Genomic DNA, 18,519 nt, shown 5'->3' on the forward strand with positions numbered 1-18,519 from the left:
TCGTACATCTGCACGCGGCCCTCCCCAAACTGCGCCCCGCCGGTCAGCCTGGCAGGAGCTGGGGAGGAGAGAACGCCGGGTTAGTGCCGAACTGCGCCCCGCTAAACAGCCTGACAGGAGCTGGGGAGGAGAGAACGCCGGGTTAGTGCCGAACTGCGCCCCGCCGGTCAGCCTGGCAGGAGCTGGGGAGGAGAGAACGCCGGGTTAGTGCCGAACTGCGCCCCGCCGGTCAGCCTGACAGGAGCTTGGGGTGGAGAGAACGCCGGGTTAGCGGGCTAAAAGACGTAATGTGCTGTGGTGTGATTTTGGAGCTGGGTAAAAGACATGCCGTCACAGGAGAAACTCACCGTCACAGGAGAACTCTGGGCAGGCGGAGTCCTGCGTCACGGCACCGATGCATGCTGGGTCTCGGCCGACTGCGCCTGCGTGAAGGCAGCTCCGCTGACGATTTCTCCTTCGTTTGCCACACGGCGCCTGCGCATAACATGTGCTCCAGCTGCTCCACTCCGACCAGACTGTAGCGGAGGCAAAACTGCCACATTACCATCTGCTGAAAACTGCCACATTACCATCTGCTGAAAACTGCCACATTACCATCTGCTGAAAACTGCCACATTATCATCTGCTGAAAACTGCCACATTACCATCTGCTGAAAACTGCCACATTACCATCTGCTGAAAACTGCCACATTACCATCTGCTGAAAACTGCCACATTATCATCTGCTGAAAACTGCCACATTATCATCTGCTGAAAACTGCCACATTACCATCTGCTGAAAACTGCCACATTACCATCTGCTGAAAACTGCTACATTACCATCTGCTGAAAACTGCCACATTACCATCTGCTGAAAACTGCCACATTACCATCTGCTGAAATCAGCCACATTATCATCTGCTGAAAACTGCCACATTACCATCTGCTGAAAACTGCTACATTACCATCTGCTGAAAACTGCCACATTACCATCTGCTGAAAACTGCCACATTACCATCTGCTGAAAACTGCCACATTACATGTGACGTTTTACAGTTTTCTGCATTTCTAAAGGATCAAGAGACTCACACGGACAATACTGCAAGTTGCAAGCCCTGGACTCCCGGCGTTGCCCGAAGCAGCTGTTGGCCGGGTGTCTTCCCGTGCTGCTGGCAGCGTCTGTTCCCGAGCTGTTTGCAGCGGCTGTTCCCGAGCAGGTCCGGCGGCGCCACTGCAGTCCTCCCCCGCAGCTGACGGAACAGCGGCCCCAGGCCTGCCACTCCGACCAACCGGCTTCTCCAACTGGGGCAACAGGAAGTCAAACTAGCTGGCAACTGAGAAACGCGTACCAGCTTACGAGATTGTAACTTAGAAAGTATTCCAGATTTGAAAAAGAACAAATAAGGAATTGAAAAATTGGCAAAATAGAAAATTAAGAAAACAAAAAAATGAAGAAATTGATTGATTGATGATATTAAATAGTTAATAGATAAAAATAAAAGATTAACAAACTTTGAAAATCTAAAAATTTAAGAAACTAGAAATTTAAACATCCGAAAAAAGAACAATGAAGTTTATTATAATTTCAGTATTTAGAAATTTATGAATTGACAAATTCTTCTAAGAATTTTAAATTTGCTTAGTTAAAGATGTTAACATCTTTAAATCTGAACATTTAAAAAGTTAGAATTTTTAATTTTTGAAGTTGAAAACCAATAAGATTTTAAAATCTGAATAATCAATAATCATTAATTTTTTATCTAAAAATGAAAAAGAATTAGAGTGAAAAGTAAAAAATCATCAAATTATAGAAATTTGAAAAAATGGATTGAGAAATGTAGAAAAATCAAAGACTGAAAAAAGAAAAAAACAGATAAACAAACAGCATTTTTGAAAAATTCTGAATTTTTAGAACTTCAAGATATTAGAATTACATAATTGAAACTAACGAGAAATTAACAAATCACAAAAAATTCAAGATTTACAAATGTAATCATTTTAACACAAGCAAAAACATTTAAGTGGATTATTATTCCAGAATTATACACCTTTTACTTTTTTTAATTAAGATTGCCCGGAGAAGGGGGACAGAATGAACGCTCAGATTTGCCATCCTTATGAAACTACTGACGGGAGAGTACCATGTAGTTATGCTTATGGTTATAGAAACTACTGACGGGAGAGTACCATACAAGTATGCTTATAGAAACTACTGACTGGAGAGTACCATACAAGTATGCTTACAGAAACTACTGACTGGAGAGTACCATACAAGTATGCTTATAGAAACTACTGACTGGAGAGTACCATACAAGTATGCTTATAGAAACTACTGACTGGAGAGTACCATACAAGTATGCTTATAGAAACTACTGACTGGAGAGCACCATACAAGTATGCTTATAGAAACTACTGACTGGAGAGTACCATACAAGTATGCTTATAGAAACTACTGACGGGAGAGTACCATGTATAGTTATGCTTATGGTTATAGAAACTACTGACGGGAGAGCACCATACAAGTATGCTTATAGAAACTACTGACTGGAGAGTACCATACAGTTATGTTTATTGAAACTCCTGACGGGAGAGCACCATGCAGTTATGCTCATCCTCTTACCTGGCTGCTCGCAGGTGGGGCCTGTCCACTCCGGACGGCTGCAGAGACAGTAGGCGGTGCTGGGGTCGCCACATCCCCGCCGGCACACGCCGCCGTTACGGCACGCTGCTTCCAGACACGCGCTTCGGTTCGTCTGCTGCTGCTGAGGCGCGATAGGTCGCAATATACACACTTTGCCCTGAGCTCTATAACTCTAGCAATTTGTGCAATAATCTTGCTACTCTAAAACTTATAAGCTGCAAAATGTGCGACAATGGACGTTATATATACTTTTAAGCCTTAAGTTTGTAAATTGTGTTGTGTGCTCACATGACATGCATATATGACAATGTAATACATGTACCCCTGTTTAAGGCCTTAAACCAGGGCCCATTCCTGACAATGTAATACATGTACCCCTGTTTAAGGCCTTAATCCTATCCAGACTGGGCTTTTTGGGCATTCCCTGGCCTGGGGTGGGGGTGGGTGGGAGCGGGGCTCATTCGACCCCCTTCGTATTTTCAAAACGGCTTACTGTACGATCACCAAATTTGGAGGGGGTGATATGCTCGTCGAGGTTTATAATTTCTGAAATTTTCATATCATTATGACGTAATACGACGTAATTATGACGTCATGAATTGATTTTTGGGGCGAAAACGAGGAATTCCCATAATACCTAAATACTTCACACAAAAAGGTACCAATAAAGGTTTCTTATCAATATTTAGGTGATTTAATACTTCTGTTGTCAATAGCCGACGCAGCGACGTCAAAATGACGTCATAAAATGACGTCATCTGTAGTTTAGCTAGCCGCCATCTTGGATTATGAACCTTAATTCTCTTAAGATACATTTTTTCAACATAATGCTAAAACCCCATGAAAATGGATTGAAATGTTCACATGAATGTTCTATGTAAGAGAATACCAAGTAGTGATAAAATCCGAGTGAAAATAAGCTGGTTAAGCTTGTCATCGTGACATTGTGGGCCATCTTGGATTTTGACCAGTTACGTCATCTCATTAGCATAATTGAGAAGTTGCCATTCAGAAACCCGTTGCCATGGCAACACGAAAAATTATAAACTTATTCTTTTTTTGGTTAATTGTTCTATTGTTCTAGCACAAGCCGTTCGGGAGCTATACGACGTCAAAGTTGCCGCAGGCACTTTAACCCCCCCCCCCCCAGTCTCGATAGGGTTAAACCAGGGTCTATCTCTGACAATGTAATACATGTACCCTGTTTAAGGCCTTAAACCAGGGTGCATTCATGGCAATGTAATACATGTACCCCTGTTTAAGGCCTTAAACCAGGGTCCATCTCTGACAATGTAATACATGTACCCCTGTTTAAGCCTTAAACCTGGGTGCATTACCGGCATTTACCCGTATCTACCCAAATTTACTGGGTACATGTAGGTAAATGCAGGTATTTACACACCAATGGTAAGTTTGGTTATTTTATGTACTGATGCCAGTTGTGACACCCACCGTTCGTGGTGTGTAAACATGACACCCACCGTTAGTGGTGTGTAAACATGACACCCACCGTTAGTGGTGTGTAAACATGACACCCACCGTTAGTCATGTGTAAACATGACACCCACCGTTAGTCGTGTGTAAAGATTACACCCACCGTTAGCCGTGTGTAAACATGACACCCACCGTTAGTCATGTGTAAACATGACACCCACCGTTAGTCGTGTGTAAAGATTACACCCACCGTTAGCCGTGTGTAAACATGACACCCACCGTTAGTGGTGTGTAAACATGACACCCACCGTAAGTCGTGTTTAAACATGACACCCACCGTTAGTCATGTGTAAACATGACACCCACCGTTAGCCGTGTGTAAACATGACACCCACCGTTAGCCGTGTGTAAAGATGACACCCACCGTTAGCCGTGTGTAAAGATTACACCCACCGTTAGCCGTGTGTAAACACGCCTGTCGTAGTAGTTGTATCCCGGCCTGGCCACCATGTCCCGCGGGCTCTCGGTCCGGCTGGAGTTGTTAATCTGACAGGAGCGCTGCCACACCAGGTGGTTGTAGGACCTGCAGTTCTGCTGACGACTACAGGCGGCGCTGCACTGCAGCGGGTGCGGGGCGTGAGGCACCAGGCTGACGGTGTGCCCGACCAGAGCGCGGCCCGGTAACGGTCGGGCGGACGGACTGAGCAGCCAGTGCGTGTGGCTGCGGTCAGGCAGCGGGCTGGTGGACCAGTGCGTGTGGCTGCGCACAAGGATGGCCACGGCGCCCAGCAGGTACACGGACAGCGAGACGGGTTCCTGAGACATCGCTGGACGCTGGTCACTTGTCAGACCTACTGTTCCCCCACTTTTCGGAACCACTGCTCCCCCACTATTCAGAACCACTGTCCCCTCACTGGTCACTGCTCCCTCACTGGTCACTGTTCCCCCCACTGGTCACTGTTCCCCCACTGGGACAGAACCAGGGATGGGCTCTGCGGGGCTCGCTGTTCAATCCCACTGTTCACCCCCAATGGACAGAACCAGGGACAGGCTCGGACAGTCTGTGCGAAACTAGCTACAAAGGCACCGTTGTAGCAAAGCGATGGTCAGGCTCTGCGGATCTCGCCACAAAGACATCTGGTATGCTGTGTTATATAGCCATCGATATCACTTTTATTATCATTGTGCGCAGACGGACCTCGTCATGTCGCACGCGAGTGAAAGGCATTTCGTGTAACGGTTGACTTGGAAGCTGGTTCAACCTTTTCTAAGATGTTATGTTGCCATACAGATGGCCGATAAAGGCGGTATTTCAGGCTTGTACCGATCACCATCCCGCCAACATTGGCGTTATCTGACATGGCGCATTCTCTTTCAGGCACCTTGACATTTGATAGGACGGAAATTAAAGGTGAGGGCTCGATCTTGACGTCCATGCACGCGAAAGGGCAAAGTTCACCTCATTGTTATCGACTTGTTTTCTCCGATATTCGAGATTAGATAAGATGACCTATAACATACATGGCAACAGATGGGTGGGAAATGGCAGGGGCACAGCGCCTCGGGTGTGTTTATGTAGCACAGGGGCATGGTGATGATGGGGCAGTAGTGTCAGTAAAAACGGGTGGGGATCTGTGTCGTAGGCTTTTGTCGCAGGCAGATACCTCACGATCACACCGCGCGTTATATCAAATGCCTATGGAAAGTTGGGCATCCGAAACTGGCCCGGCTATGGAAAGTTGGGCATCCCAAACTGGCCCGGCTATAGACAGTTGGACATCCCAAATTGGCCCCGGCTATGGAAAGTTGGGCATCCCAAACTGGCCTCGGCTATGGAAAGTTGGGCATCCCAAACTGGCCTCGGCTATGAACAGTCAGGCATCCCAAACTGGCTTTGGCTATGAACAGTCAGGCATCCCAAGTGTGACATACTGTGCTGGTGTGTGTAACATACTGTGCTGGTGTGTGTAACATACTGTGCTGGTGTGTGTAACATAGTGTGCTGGTGTGTGTAACACACTGTGCTGGTGTGTGTAACACACTGTGCTGGTGTGTGTGACATACTGTGCTGTTGTGTGTAACACACTGTGCTGGTGTGTGTAACACACTGTGCCGGTGTGTGTAACATACTGTGCTGGTGTGTGTAACACACTGTGCCGGTGTGTGTAACACACTGTGCTGGTGTGTGTAACACACTGTGCCGGTGTGTGTAACACACTGTGCCGGTGTGTGTAACATACTGTGCCGGTGTGTGTAACATAGTGTGCTGTTGTGTGTAACATACTGTGCTGGTGTGTGTAATATACTGTGCTGGTGTGTGTAACATAATGTGCTGGTGTGTTAACACACTGTGCTAGTGTGTGTAACACACTGTGCTGTGACTGGGTGTCAGCCTGGCCCGTGTAGGCCCCCTACATGTACATTCCCACTCACTCGTGCGAAATCAGTAAGCACACTCAATACTAGGATACATTGTTGTTAACATGGCAATTCATCATCATTTATACAATTGTAACTCTTGTACACAATTATTCCAGATCCGCCCCGATCCTCCATTTGATCAAAAATGTTACAAATCTCGGCTACTGCTGTTAAGGAACAGCTTTGTTTTCTTTCCATCTCAATCTCACATCATCTGGACCAGCGCATGTCTGATACGGATCTCATGTCTACATGAAGCACAGCAACGAATAATCAAATTGTCGTTACAGCTGACTACAGCTCCTTGCTATATATTTCTTTGACTAGTTCTACTGTGACGTTATCCACAATTGTTCAATACATATTGTAGTGACCACTTGGTTACCATGGTTACCAGCTTGCAACAGACGTCATCAGCGGAATGTGTCCGGAAGTATTTACAGGTGGGGCGTACATGACAGTTCCAAAACGGCGCGGCGGCTGGCGGCGCACTTAAATATCAACACACTGAATCTACTTCTACATGACGATTTGCGCCAACCCCACATCAGTCGCTTGGATGGAACACTAACGAATCCCGTGATTTACTAACGAATCCCGTGATTTACTAACGAATCCCGTGATTTACTAACGAATCCCGGGATTTACTAACGAATCCCGTGATTTACTAACGAATCCCGTGATTTACTAACGAATCCCGTGATTTACTAACGAATCCCGTGATTTACTAACGAATCCCGTGATTTACTAACGAATCCCGTGATTTACTAACGAATCCCGTGATTTACTAACGAATCCCGTGATCTACTAACGAATCCCGGGATTTACTAACGAATCCCGGGATTTACTAACGAATCCCGTGATTTACTAACCAATCCCGTGATTTACTAACCAATCCCGTGATTTACTAACGAATCCCGTGATTTACTAACCAATCCCGTGATTTACTAACGAACCCCGTGATTTACTAACGAATCCCGTGATCTACTAACGAATCCCGTGATTTACTAACGAATCCCGGGATTTACTAACCAATCCCGTGATTTACTAACGAATCCCGTGATTTACTAACGAATCCCGTGATCTACTAACGAATCCCGGGATTTACTAACGAATCCCGTGATTTACTAACGAATCCCGTGATCTACTAACGAATCCCGTGATTTACTAACCAATCCCGTGATTTACTAACCAATCCCGTGATTTACTAACCAATCCCGTGATTTACTAACCAATCCCGTGATTTACTAACCAATCCCGTGATTTACTAACGAATCCCGGGATTTACTAACGAATCCCGTGATTTACTAACCAATCCCGTGATTTACTAACCAATCCCGTGATTTACTAACGAATCCCGTGATTTACTAACGAACCCCGTGATTTACTAACGAATCCCGTGATCTACTAACGAATCCCGTGATTTACTAACGAATCCCGGGATTTACTAACGAATCCCGTGATTTACTAACCAATCCCGTGATTTACTAACGAATCCCGTGATCTACTAACGAATCCCGTGATTTACTAACGAATCCCGGGATTTACTAACGAATCCCGTGATTTACTAACGAATCCCGTGATTTACTAACCAATCCCGTGATTTACTAACGAATCCCGTGATTTACTAACCAATCCCGTGATTTACTAACCAATCCCGTGATTTACTAACGAATCCCGTGATTTACTAACCAATCCCGTGATTTACTAACGAACCCCGTGATTTACTAACGAATCCCGTGATTTATGCTCAAGCAGATCAGTGCAAAACATTAAAGGATCTCTAAAATCTTAGAATATGTAAAAACTAGCTTAGCGATACGGAATATGTAAAAAACTTGCTTATACTTAGCGATACTGCATCGTGACCACTTCTCTTCAGCATAATTGTCCGTGAAATAGCAAAAAAAGGTCTTTCTTACAGCCCAAACGGGTGCTTAAGTTCAGCATCTTGAAGATGCGCATGCGCATCAATACATACAAATCAAAGCATTCTATTGCACTGCTAGTGACGTCATGCTATGTTACATAACACTGAAACGTGCTTCTAATAAAACTCTTCTGCACTAAAGTTTTGCTAAGTACCGATAGCTTCTGCGCATATGGACAGGTAAAACCACATTAAACATTAGTACCGATAGCTTCTGCGCATATGGACAGGTAAAACCACATTAAACATTAGTACCGATAGCTTCTGCGCATATGGACAGGTAAAACCACATTAAACATTAGTACCGATAGCTTCTGCGCATATGGACAGGTAAAACCACATTAAACATTAGTACCGATAGCTTCTGCGCATATGGACAGGTAAAACCACATTAAACATTAGTACCGATAGCTTCTGTGCATATGGACAGGTAAAACCACATTAAACATTAGTACCGATAGCTTCTGCGCATATGGACAGGTAAAACCACATTAAACATTAGTACCGATAGCTTCTGCGCATATGGACAGGTAAAACCACATTAAACATTAGTACCGATAGCTTCTGCGCATATGGACAGGTAAAACCACATTAAACATTAGTATCAATGCAAGTCTGTATCAGCATCTTTGTGAAATGATTTCAAAATATTCACATCTCGGCGTCATTAACAGTCTCCTTATGGTCAGCACAACCATTTACACCGTCTGTACACGCATTGTTCTACATGTCTACCTTTGCACTTAGTAAGTCTATATTCCTACATATGTTATATCATTACCGACTACGTTGCGTTACTACATACACACGGGTAAGACAGGCTCGTGGGGTACAACACTACAGTAGCTCTACTAAACACATGGCAGGAAAGTATCATTAGCTTATCCTACATTCACAATCCTATTATCATAAAATCATCCTTTACAACTATAACTAATGATGTACATCTAGTCCTCTATACAAACGAATGGTCCTACTGTAATAAACATCCGCCATTCCTCAATCCTGCAGAAACTGGCTCTGGAGAGTTCCCCCAATGGCACGGCACTGTGAGTTATGACTGGTTAACACACTCATCAGTTCCTTTCCCGAAGGTTGTCAATGTTAACCAGTCAGCTCACACCCCTCCCCGCCCTCGGGCGCGTCATCAGTTCCTTTCCCGAAGGTTGTCAAGTTAACCAGTCAGCTCACACCCCTCCCCACCCTCGGGCGCGTCATCAGTTCCTTTCCCGAAGGTCACAAATGTCGGTCTGTCCGACAGGCTGCCATGGACGAACCCCACATTCCCCTCCTGGTCACAAAACGTCTCCGCCTCCCTCCCTGCTTCCGCCTGCGTCTCGGAGCCTGGAGCGGGAGTGACAGTGGAGACTCCGGTCTGGAGTACAGGAGCGACTCCGTCAGTGGAGACTCCGGTCTGGAGTACAGGAGCGACTCCGTCAGTGGAGACCCCGGTCTGGAGTACAGGAGCGACTCCGTCAGTGGAGACTCCGGACTGAAGTACTGAAGTGACTTCTTCAGTCGACACCCCAGTCGAAGGCTGGTTCTGAACAGGTTCATTAGGCTGCCTATCATTCTGACAGTCTGCTTCCGAACTGACTTTGGTCTTCACTACCTTAAGTATACATCCTTCCGAATAGTACGTTCCCATTACCACCTCTATACATCCTTCCGAATAGTACGTTCCCATTACTACCTCTTGGTACCGCTTAGTCTTGTCATACTGGGGGCTCCTGCATTCGTCCTCCGTGTCCTCGCTACAAGACATCGCTGCTGTCCCCTCAGGGCTGGACATCGCTGCTGTCCCCTCATCAGGCTGTTCAGGACTGGACATTGCTGCTGTCCCCTCATCCGGGTGTTCAGGACTGGACATCGCTGCTGTCTGGTCATCAGGCTGGTCAGGCCTGGACATTGCTGCTGTCCCCTCATCAGGCTGGTCAGGACTGGGCATCGCTGCTGTCCCCTCAGAACTGGACATCGCTGCTGTCTGGTCATCAGGCTGGTCAGGCCTGGACATTGCTGCTGTCCCCTCATCAGGCTGCTCAGGACTGGAAATTGCTGCTGTCCCCTCAGGACTGGACATTGCTGCTGTCTCCTCATCAGGCTGATCAGGGCTGGACGTTGCTGATATTCCTTCCTCAGGCTGGTCAGGACTGGACATCGCTGCTGTTCCCTCATCTGGCTGGTCAGACCTGGACATTGCTGCTGTCTGGTCATCAGGCTGTTCAGAGCAGCAGCTGCCAGCTGCGCCTTCATCACGGATAATGGTTTGGTGTTCTTCTGGACCGACACTGGACTGATGGATCTCTGCAATTACAACAATTTCCCGGTCCCCAAGTGAAATTCCCTTCTTCTGGCCATTTTGGAGCTGGGCTGTATCTTCGTCCTCCTCTTCGTGCGCGAGCGGGGCGCGCACGATCCCGTCCACGGGCACGGTGACGGGGGACAGCGGCTGGCACAGGGCGTGACTCGCCGTGACAACAACCTTGATGGCATCGCTGTCCTCATCCTGACTGCTCCTGTCCAGTTCGGAGGCCTCGATGTTGTTGGCTTCGTGTTCCAGACTGTCGAACTCCCGAGTGATCTCCAGATTCTCCTTGTCCTCCTGGGTAGGAGTGGTTGCCGGGGAAACTCTCTCTTCCTCTGCCTGCTGAGGATCTTCAGCTTCCCCGTCATCATCGTCTATGTCTACATATTCTTCTTTCTTTGCAAACCGCACAAACTTGGCAGCCTTGGGAGGCGGCCGTGCGCTGTTCTGGCTGGGCTGTGGCTGGCGGAGCGAGAGGAAGGTGGTGGTGTGAGTCTCCTCTCCATCGTCATCTATAAACTTGATGTCCTCGCGAGTCATGCGCGTGGTGGTGCTCAGCTGTTCGCACATGCGCGTGGTGGTGGTCAGCTGTTCGCTCTGCATCTCCTCACGAGACAGGCGTGCAGCAGTGCTGATGACGTCACCGCGAACGACTGGCTCGTAGGGAGAGGACTCGTGTCTGGGGACGGAGGAGTAAATGTTCAACAAACAAACAACAAACATTCAGCAAAGATTAGGCTGTTAAAGTAGGTATAGGGAGAGGACTCGTGTCTGGGGACGGAAGAGTCGGGTGTTCAAACAAACAAACAAACAAAAAAGCATACAGCAAAGAGTATAATTATTGTAAACAATAGTCGGCTAGAAGGCTCAAAGCCAGGTATCACCGACTGACACTGACTGGCGGGTTTAAGTGACTAATAACATGAATCATATAGATCATACCAGGTCATATTACTCATGATTACAGGAGTGCACCTCTATACCTGGGCAAAATGCGAACCCAGCAGGACTATTGATGACTACAGGACAGTTGGTGGGAACTGATTACAGGGCAGTTGGTGGGAACTGATTACAGGACAGTTGGTGGGAACTGATTACAGGACAGTTGGTGGGAACTGATTACAGGACAGTTGGTGGGAACTGGTTATAGGACAGTTGATGGGAACTGATTACAGGACAGTTGGTGGGAACTGATTACAGGACGGTTGGTGGGAACTGATTACAGGACAGTTGGTGGGAACTGATTACAGGACAGTTGGTGGGGACTTACTACAGGACAGTTGGTGGGGACTGATTACAGGACAGTTGGTGGGGACTGATTACAGGACAGTTGGTGGGAACTGATTACAGGACAGTTGATGGGAACTGATTACAGGACAGTTGGTGGGAACTGATTACAGCACAGTTGGTGGGAACTGATTACAGGACAGTTGGTGGAGACTTATTACTGGACAGTTGGTGGGAACTGATTACAGTACAGTTGGTGGGAACTGATTACAGGACAGTTGGTGGGGACTGGTTACAGGACGGTTGGTGGGAACTGACTACAGGGCAGCTGGGAAGTGATTATTACAGGACAGTTGATGGGAACTGGAACCAACTGCACCTCTCTACCTGGGCAGGATGCGGACGGCCCCGGCGCTCTCCAGGGAGAAGTCGTACATCCCGTTGATGTAGGTGGACTCGGAATCCGGACCTTCCGGGTCTTTCCTGGGCAGACGGAACAGGAGAAAGTCAGAGAAGGTAAAATAACGCTGGAACTGATATTGAAGCCTGTCTGGGCCAAGAACTACATCCACTGGCTGAAGTAAGTGTTCTGATATTCAGATGGTGCATTTCTGACATGCACAAGGATGCCTTAAGCTTGTTAAATCTATAATTGCCATCACAACAAAATTCATGCTGGGGGGGAGAGCTAAAACAAGAATAAGGCTTTTGTGGGAACAATTCCACTTTACCCTTCCTTAACAAATTTGGCAACAGACAGAAACGGAACAATCTACCGATGCTTGACTGGCTCACCGTTTGATTTCAATAAAAAGTGTTATTCACAATCACCTGATGGTGTTTGCCTGGAAGCGGAATGACGTCACCGTCTCATACACAGGGAAGTCCCGGAAGCCTTGTGTGGAGTCCTCTTCCTTGTCAGTGGAAGTGGAGTTGCCATTTTCTGCATCGTTCTCCTCTTCATGTGCTTTGCTAGCCGTGTGGCCGTTGGTCATGACGTTGCCATTGATGCAGTCAGAGCTCTCGGCATCTACAGCTGAGTTGACTCGAGCTTCCTCTCTCTTCTCCTCCTCCTGCCGACCAATCAACATCTGCTCCTGTCGACCAGTCACTATCAGCTGTGGGTCAGTCACCATCTGCTCCTGACAACCGGTCAGCATCAGCTCCTGACGACCAGACACCATCTGCTCCTGCCGACCAGACACCATCTGTTCCTGACGAACAGACACCATCTGCTCCTGACGAACAGATACCATCTGTTCCTGACGACCAGTCAACATCTGCTCCTGACGAACAGATACCATCTGTTCCTGACGACCAGTCAACATCTGCTCCTGACGACCAGTCAACATCTGCTCCTGACGATCTGGCACCATCTGCTCCTGACGATCTGGCACCATCTGCTCTTGACGACCACACACCATCTCCTGCTGATCAGTCAACATGTCCTCCTCATCTGCCGACTCCGAGTTGACTGCAGAGTAGAGATCGTCCACAGGTGTGACTCGGTAGATTCCCTCGGGAGGCCCGTCAGAGTCATCTGTGTCTGTACCAGTGCTGTCCTGATGGGGCATGTCAACATTGTCGTGGTCTGATGACTCAGTGCTGTCCTGATGGGACGGCTCAGTGCTGTCCTGGTGGGACGGCTCAGTGCTGTCCTGGTGGGACGGCTCAGTGCTATCCTGGTGGGACGGCTCAGTGCTGTCCTGGTGGGACGGCTCAGTGCTGTCCGGATGGGACGGCTCAGTGCTGTCCTGGTGGGACGGCTCAGTGCTGTCCTGATGGGACGGCTTAGTGCTGTCCTGGTGGGACGGCTCAGTGCTGTCCTGGTGGGACGGCTCAGTGCTGTCCTGGTGGGACGGCTCAGTGCTGTCCAGGTGGGACGGCTCAGTGCTGTCCTGGTGGGTCGGCTCAGTGCTGTCCTGGTTGGACGGCTCAGTGCTGTCCTGGTTGGACGGCTCAGTGCTATGTTGATAGGTTTGGTCCCGGTCTGCACAGCAAGGGAAACCTGGCTCAGGGTCGGGGTTTTGCTCATCTGCAGAGTTTTGACTGTCCTCGGATTTCTCACAGACGGAAAAGCTGACGTGCAGCACATGTTTGTACTCTCCCTCGTCCTGATCTTCCTCTTCCCTGCTTCCCGACTGGTCCTGATGCGCAGCATCCTCCTCCTCCTTGCAGCTTTCTGCCGGGTCCACAGTAGAGTCGAGAAGATGATGGACTTCATCTCCCTGGATCTCTGCCATCACTTCTGCCATGTTGGACCTTTTCACCACGTCACCGCCGTCAGACTCTGCCTTTTTGGTGATTCGAATCTCTTCAAACATCTCCGTGTCGGTGTAGCCGCAGATTTCGTCCTCCAGTTTGAAGGTAACGTGTTTGACCTCCCCCGAGCTTCTGTTTCGCCCCTCAGCCATGGAGCTGCCCCGCCCCTCAGCCATGGAGCTGCCCCGCCCCTCAGCCATGGAGCTGCCCCGCCCATCAGCCATGGAGCTGCCCCGCCCCTCAGCCATGGAGCTGCCCCGCCCCTCATCCATGGAGCTGCCCCGCCCCTCAGCCATGGAGCTGCCCCGCCCCTCAGCCGTGGAGCTGCAAGGTGCTGGTTTCTTGTCTTCGTGTGTGGACGCAGTTGTAGTCTCGGTAAGACCAGGAATGACTGGTGTGACAGGCGATCTGTCCACAATGGCATCAGGGAGAGGCTCCGGTTGGACAAACTCTTTAGGTATTCCATTCACATCTGACCTCCCATGCAGGGAGTCTGCTGCCATGGTGATGACCTCCGACCTGTCCTGTGCGGTTCCTGCTGCCATGGGGTTGACCTCCGACCTCCTCTGGGCAGTTCCGGGGGAACCCTCTGGTGTTGGGGTCACGTCCTCCCCATTCCCTTCCATCACGGTCCCCTCTGAAGTGCACATGATGGGCGGCCTGCGCTTGATGGTGCCTGACGTTTCCGACGTCCAGTAGTCCAGAACAGTCTCGGAGTCGTTGGGAGAAGGGGACCTGTCCTCCTCCAGGGGCATGGGGATGTACTCCACAGTCCCGGGGTGGGGGACGAACTCCGGAGCTCCCGGATTCAGAACAAACTCATCCACGGTGGTGTCGTTAGTCAGGACCTGGTTGGCTGTGTAGGCGGGGAGCACCCTCTCTCCAGTAGGGGGCGCTACTGTGCAGTGAACACTCTCTCCAGTAGGGGGCGTTGTCGTGCAGTTATCCATCTCTCTGCCAGGGGGCTCTGTTGTCTGAGGCTGGAACTCCCGAGCTTCGGGGTTCAGGTGGGAGCCGGGAACATCAGCGACCACATCAGGCACTGCCCCGAGTTTGGGTACAAACTCATCAGCTGTGGCGTTGAAGCTGCCTGGGCAGTTGTCTGCAGACTGGTTCGTGCCGCATGCTGAGTTGTCTAGTTCTGTATGTCGATCCACGGTTCGAGGCTCAACCCTCAGGAAGGTCTGGCCGGATTCGATCCCTTCATTGGCTTCGTTTTGAACAACCTCTTCTGGCGGAGACATGACGTCAGCTTCCGTCAGTCCTGTTGCAGGGCGAGACATGTCCGCCAGGGTCGGGTCCAGCACCAGCTGTGCGCCCTCCCTGCCGGGCACAGCGCTCTCTATCACCACCATGTCCCTGCCCGGCCCTGCGCTACTCTCCAGCACCACCAGGGGGCGCTGCTGCGTGTCTGGAGTGCTCTCAATGACGACCATGTCCTCGTGAATCTGTGAGGCCGACACTGCCTTGCCTCGCCTGCAGGAGAACACGTGCTGGCGCTCCGTGAAGAGCGCCTCCGTGAAGTGTGCGTGCGGGTCGACCGTGTCGCTGGGTTCGGGCAGAGACTCCTCGATGGCGGTTTCCGGCACGAACTCGCTGACTCCCGGCAGGTTGGTGAACATGGGGAGGGGCGACTCCGGCGACATCAGGTCCGCCACCTGGTCGAACTCTGCGTCGGACTCCTGGCCGGACACGTCGGACAGATGCTCGGCGAGTAGATCCTCCACGCCGGTCCCGCACTCCGGCTCCGCCTCCTTCATCAGCAGCATGGGCGGCCGCCCGCGCGGGAACGACACGTTCAGACCGTGCAGCTCCTTCGGGATGTCCGCGGCCGACACGAACACGAACCCGCTGTCGATCTCGGGAGACCCGCCGCTCGCCCCTCCCGACGAGTCGGACTCCTTCAGAGAGTCCTTGGTCGACCCTTCACTCTCCGGGGAGTCCCTCGGCTCGGGAGATTCCTTGGGGTCTGCAGACGGACTTTTCTTCAGGTCAGATTCGGCCTCATGCAGGGATGCCACAAAAATGTCCAACTGATGGGAGACGGTTCCATGGATGGCCTGTGGTTCACTTGGCTGACTGCTCATGTGTTCACCATGGCCCGTCTGAGGCTCACTTTGCTGACTGCTCTTGTCATGTCCACTATGGCCGGTCTGTTGTTCACTTTGCTGACTGCTCATATGTTCACCATGGCCCGTCAGATTGCTCATGTGTTCACCATGGCCGGCCTGTGGTTCACTTGGCCGACTGCTCATGTCATGTCCACTATGGCCCATCTGTTGTTCACTTTGCTGACTGCTCTTGTCATGTCCACTATGGCCGGTCTGTGGTTCATTTTGTTGACTGCTCATGTCGTGCTCCTCTTCAACAGGCTGGAGAGATCGTAGCAACAGGATTTCTTGTCTCTTGTTACTACCGACTTTCCTTTCTGCATGGCCCTGTGCATGACCAACAGTATCACACAAGTCTTCAGACTCTCTGCCTGAGTGTCCCATGTCATCTACAGGAGACGATTCAAACGTATCAGCATGGTTGGTCTGTCTGCTGTCATGGCCTGTCTTTACATCAGTATCAGTTCCAGATGCTGGGTTATTTTCCCCTTGAGATAAACCAGCGTTTCCTTCCTGGCTCAGTGACTGATGTTGGTCTCGCACCACCGCCTGGGCCAGTGACTGCTGTTGGTCTCGCACCATCGCCTGTTCTGCGGGGCTGTCTGTCCTCTCAAGGTGCTGAGAAAAGATCCCATCTGGGGCCTCCTGCACCCCAACTGGTGAATCTGGGGAAATTCTCTCGCTCAAAATCTCCTCCATCTGAGCACTGTCTAGTGACCTGCTCATGAAACTAGCGGCCTCTTCTTCAAAAGACTCCACGGAAGCGCTTCTCAAGTCCCAGCTTGTGCCATATTTGGAACCCTCGTGTTTTGAATCGTATCTGACGGGAGTGTCCGGGGGCTGCCCCATGGACAAGGACCTCAGCGGTGCCTTTGGTCTTTCTGATCTTTTCACTTGTGAGGTTCTCGTTGGCTCTTCATAAGCCTTCCTGACAGACCCTTCCATTGGCTCCATCTTCTCCTGTAGAAAGTCCTTTGCTGATATAGGAGTGATGTCGGGGCTGTCTTCCCGAGACTCAGCAAGGTCCTCCAGACTTTCCCTGTAAGGGACGTCATCATCAGGAGCGACCGTGGGGGTCAGGTCCTCCTCGCTGGGGTCCGCCCTGGTCCAGGGTTCGGACTCGGAGCGCAGCAGGAGTTTGGAGGTGAAGTCGTCTGCAGTGTCCTCTGGTCGGTCTGTGTTGGAGTCGCTGAGGCTGCGCACGCCGCTGGTGTGGTACACGAAGCTGTTGGTGTACTCCCAGGAGGCGTCCATCTCAGCCAGCCTCTCCTCACCATCCTGCTTCTCCTCCGTACCAGCTTCAGACGACATTACAGACGACATCTCATCATCAGCCTCCACGGCTTTCTCCTCCTCCTCCTCCAGAGTGTCATGGTCAGACAGGATGTCAGACTCTGCCCTGCCCAGCTCTGGCCTCACGTCTTCCAGCTCTGGTGCATCCCCCAGCTGTCCGGCACTGCCCACCTCTGGTCCATCTGCCAGCTGTCCAGCACTGCCCAGCTCTGGTCCATCTGCCATGCCAGGAACATTACCTGATGATGAGGTCTCCTGAATAGTCTCTGTCTCTGCTGTGCGAGGCATAAAAAGCTCTTCCTCATCAGACAGCTCAGCTGGCGGCCCTGCTGTCAGCTGCTGTTCCCCATCAGACAGCTCAGCTGGCGGCTCCAATCTCAGCTGCTGTTCCCCATCAGACACCTCAGCTGGCGGCTTCAATGTCAGCTGCTGGTCCCCATCAGACACCTCAGCTGGCGGCTCCAATGTTAGCTGCTGTTCCCCATCAGACAGCTCAGCTGAGAGCCCTGCTGTCTGCTGCTGTTCCCCATCAGAAATATCAACTGGCGGTTCTGCTATTGGCTGCTCAGCTGGCGGCTCTGCTGTTTGCTGCTGTTCCTCATCAGAAATATCAACTGGTGGCTCTGCTGTCTGCTGCTGTTCCCCATCAGAAATAGCAACTGGCGGTTCTGCTATTGGCTGCTCAGCTGACGGCTCTGGTGTTTGCTGCTGTTCTCCATCAGAGATATCAACTGGCGGCTTTACTAGCTGCTGCTGTTCCCCATCAGACACCTCAGCTGACGGCTCTGGTGTTTGCTGCTGCTCCCAAACAGAAACCTCAGCTGTCTTCTGCTCGAAGCTGGAGGAAGCAACGAAAGCCTCTAGTCTCATGAGCTTATTCTGGTCATCCACAGACTCAATATGCGCAACATCATCT

At 50.2% G+C, this 18,519-nt stretch overlaps 1 protein-coding gene across 1 annotated transcript; it reads right to left on the reverse strand.

Moving 5' to 3' along the window:
- Window positions 1-9,579: 9,579 nt before the first annotated feature.
- Window positions 9,580-18,473, reverse strand: LOC118407741. Its single transcript, XM_035808257.1, has 4 exons — window positions 17,810-18,473; window positions 12,769-17,773; window positions 12,325-12,420; window positions 9,580-11,389 (listed from the first exon to the last, which is right to left on the reverse strand). The coding sequence occupies exons 1-4, from the start codon at window positions 18,471-18,473 to the stop codon at window positions 9,580-9,582; spliced, it is 7,575 nt and encodes a 2,524-aa protein (XP_035664150.1).
- Between the last annotated feature and the right edge of the window lie 46 nt (window positions 18,474-18,519).

This window comes from Branchiostoma floridae, unplaced genomic scaffold (genome assembly GCF_000003815.2).
Source record: "Branchiostoma floridae strain S238N-H82 unplaced genomic scaffold, Bfl_VNyyK Sc7u5tJ_1454, whole genome shotgun sequence".
Taxonomy (NCBI): Eukaryota; Metazoa; Chordata; class Leptocardii; order Amphioxiformes; family Branchiostomatidae; genus Branchiostoma; species Branchiostoma floridae.

What these genes read in the sequence shown, in the direction of transcription:
- LOC118407741 (XM_035808257.1), bottom strand. Translation starts at nt 18,473, where the DNA reads ATGAGACTAGAGGCTTTCGTTGCTTCCTCCAGCTTCGAGCAGAAGACA. An exon ending in CATGGCAGATGGACCAGAGC is followed by an intron (nt 17,774 to 17,809) that starts TGGGCAGTGCTG and finishes ATGGACCAGAGG; the next exon opens with TGGGCAGTGCCGGACAGCTG. An exon ending in TTCCAGGCAAACACCATCAG is followed by an intron (nt 12,421 to 12,768) that starts GTGATTGTGAAT and finishes CCGTCTGCCCAG; the next exon opens with GAAAGACCCGGAAGGTCCGG.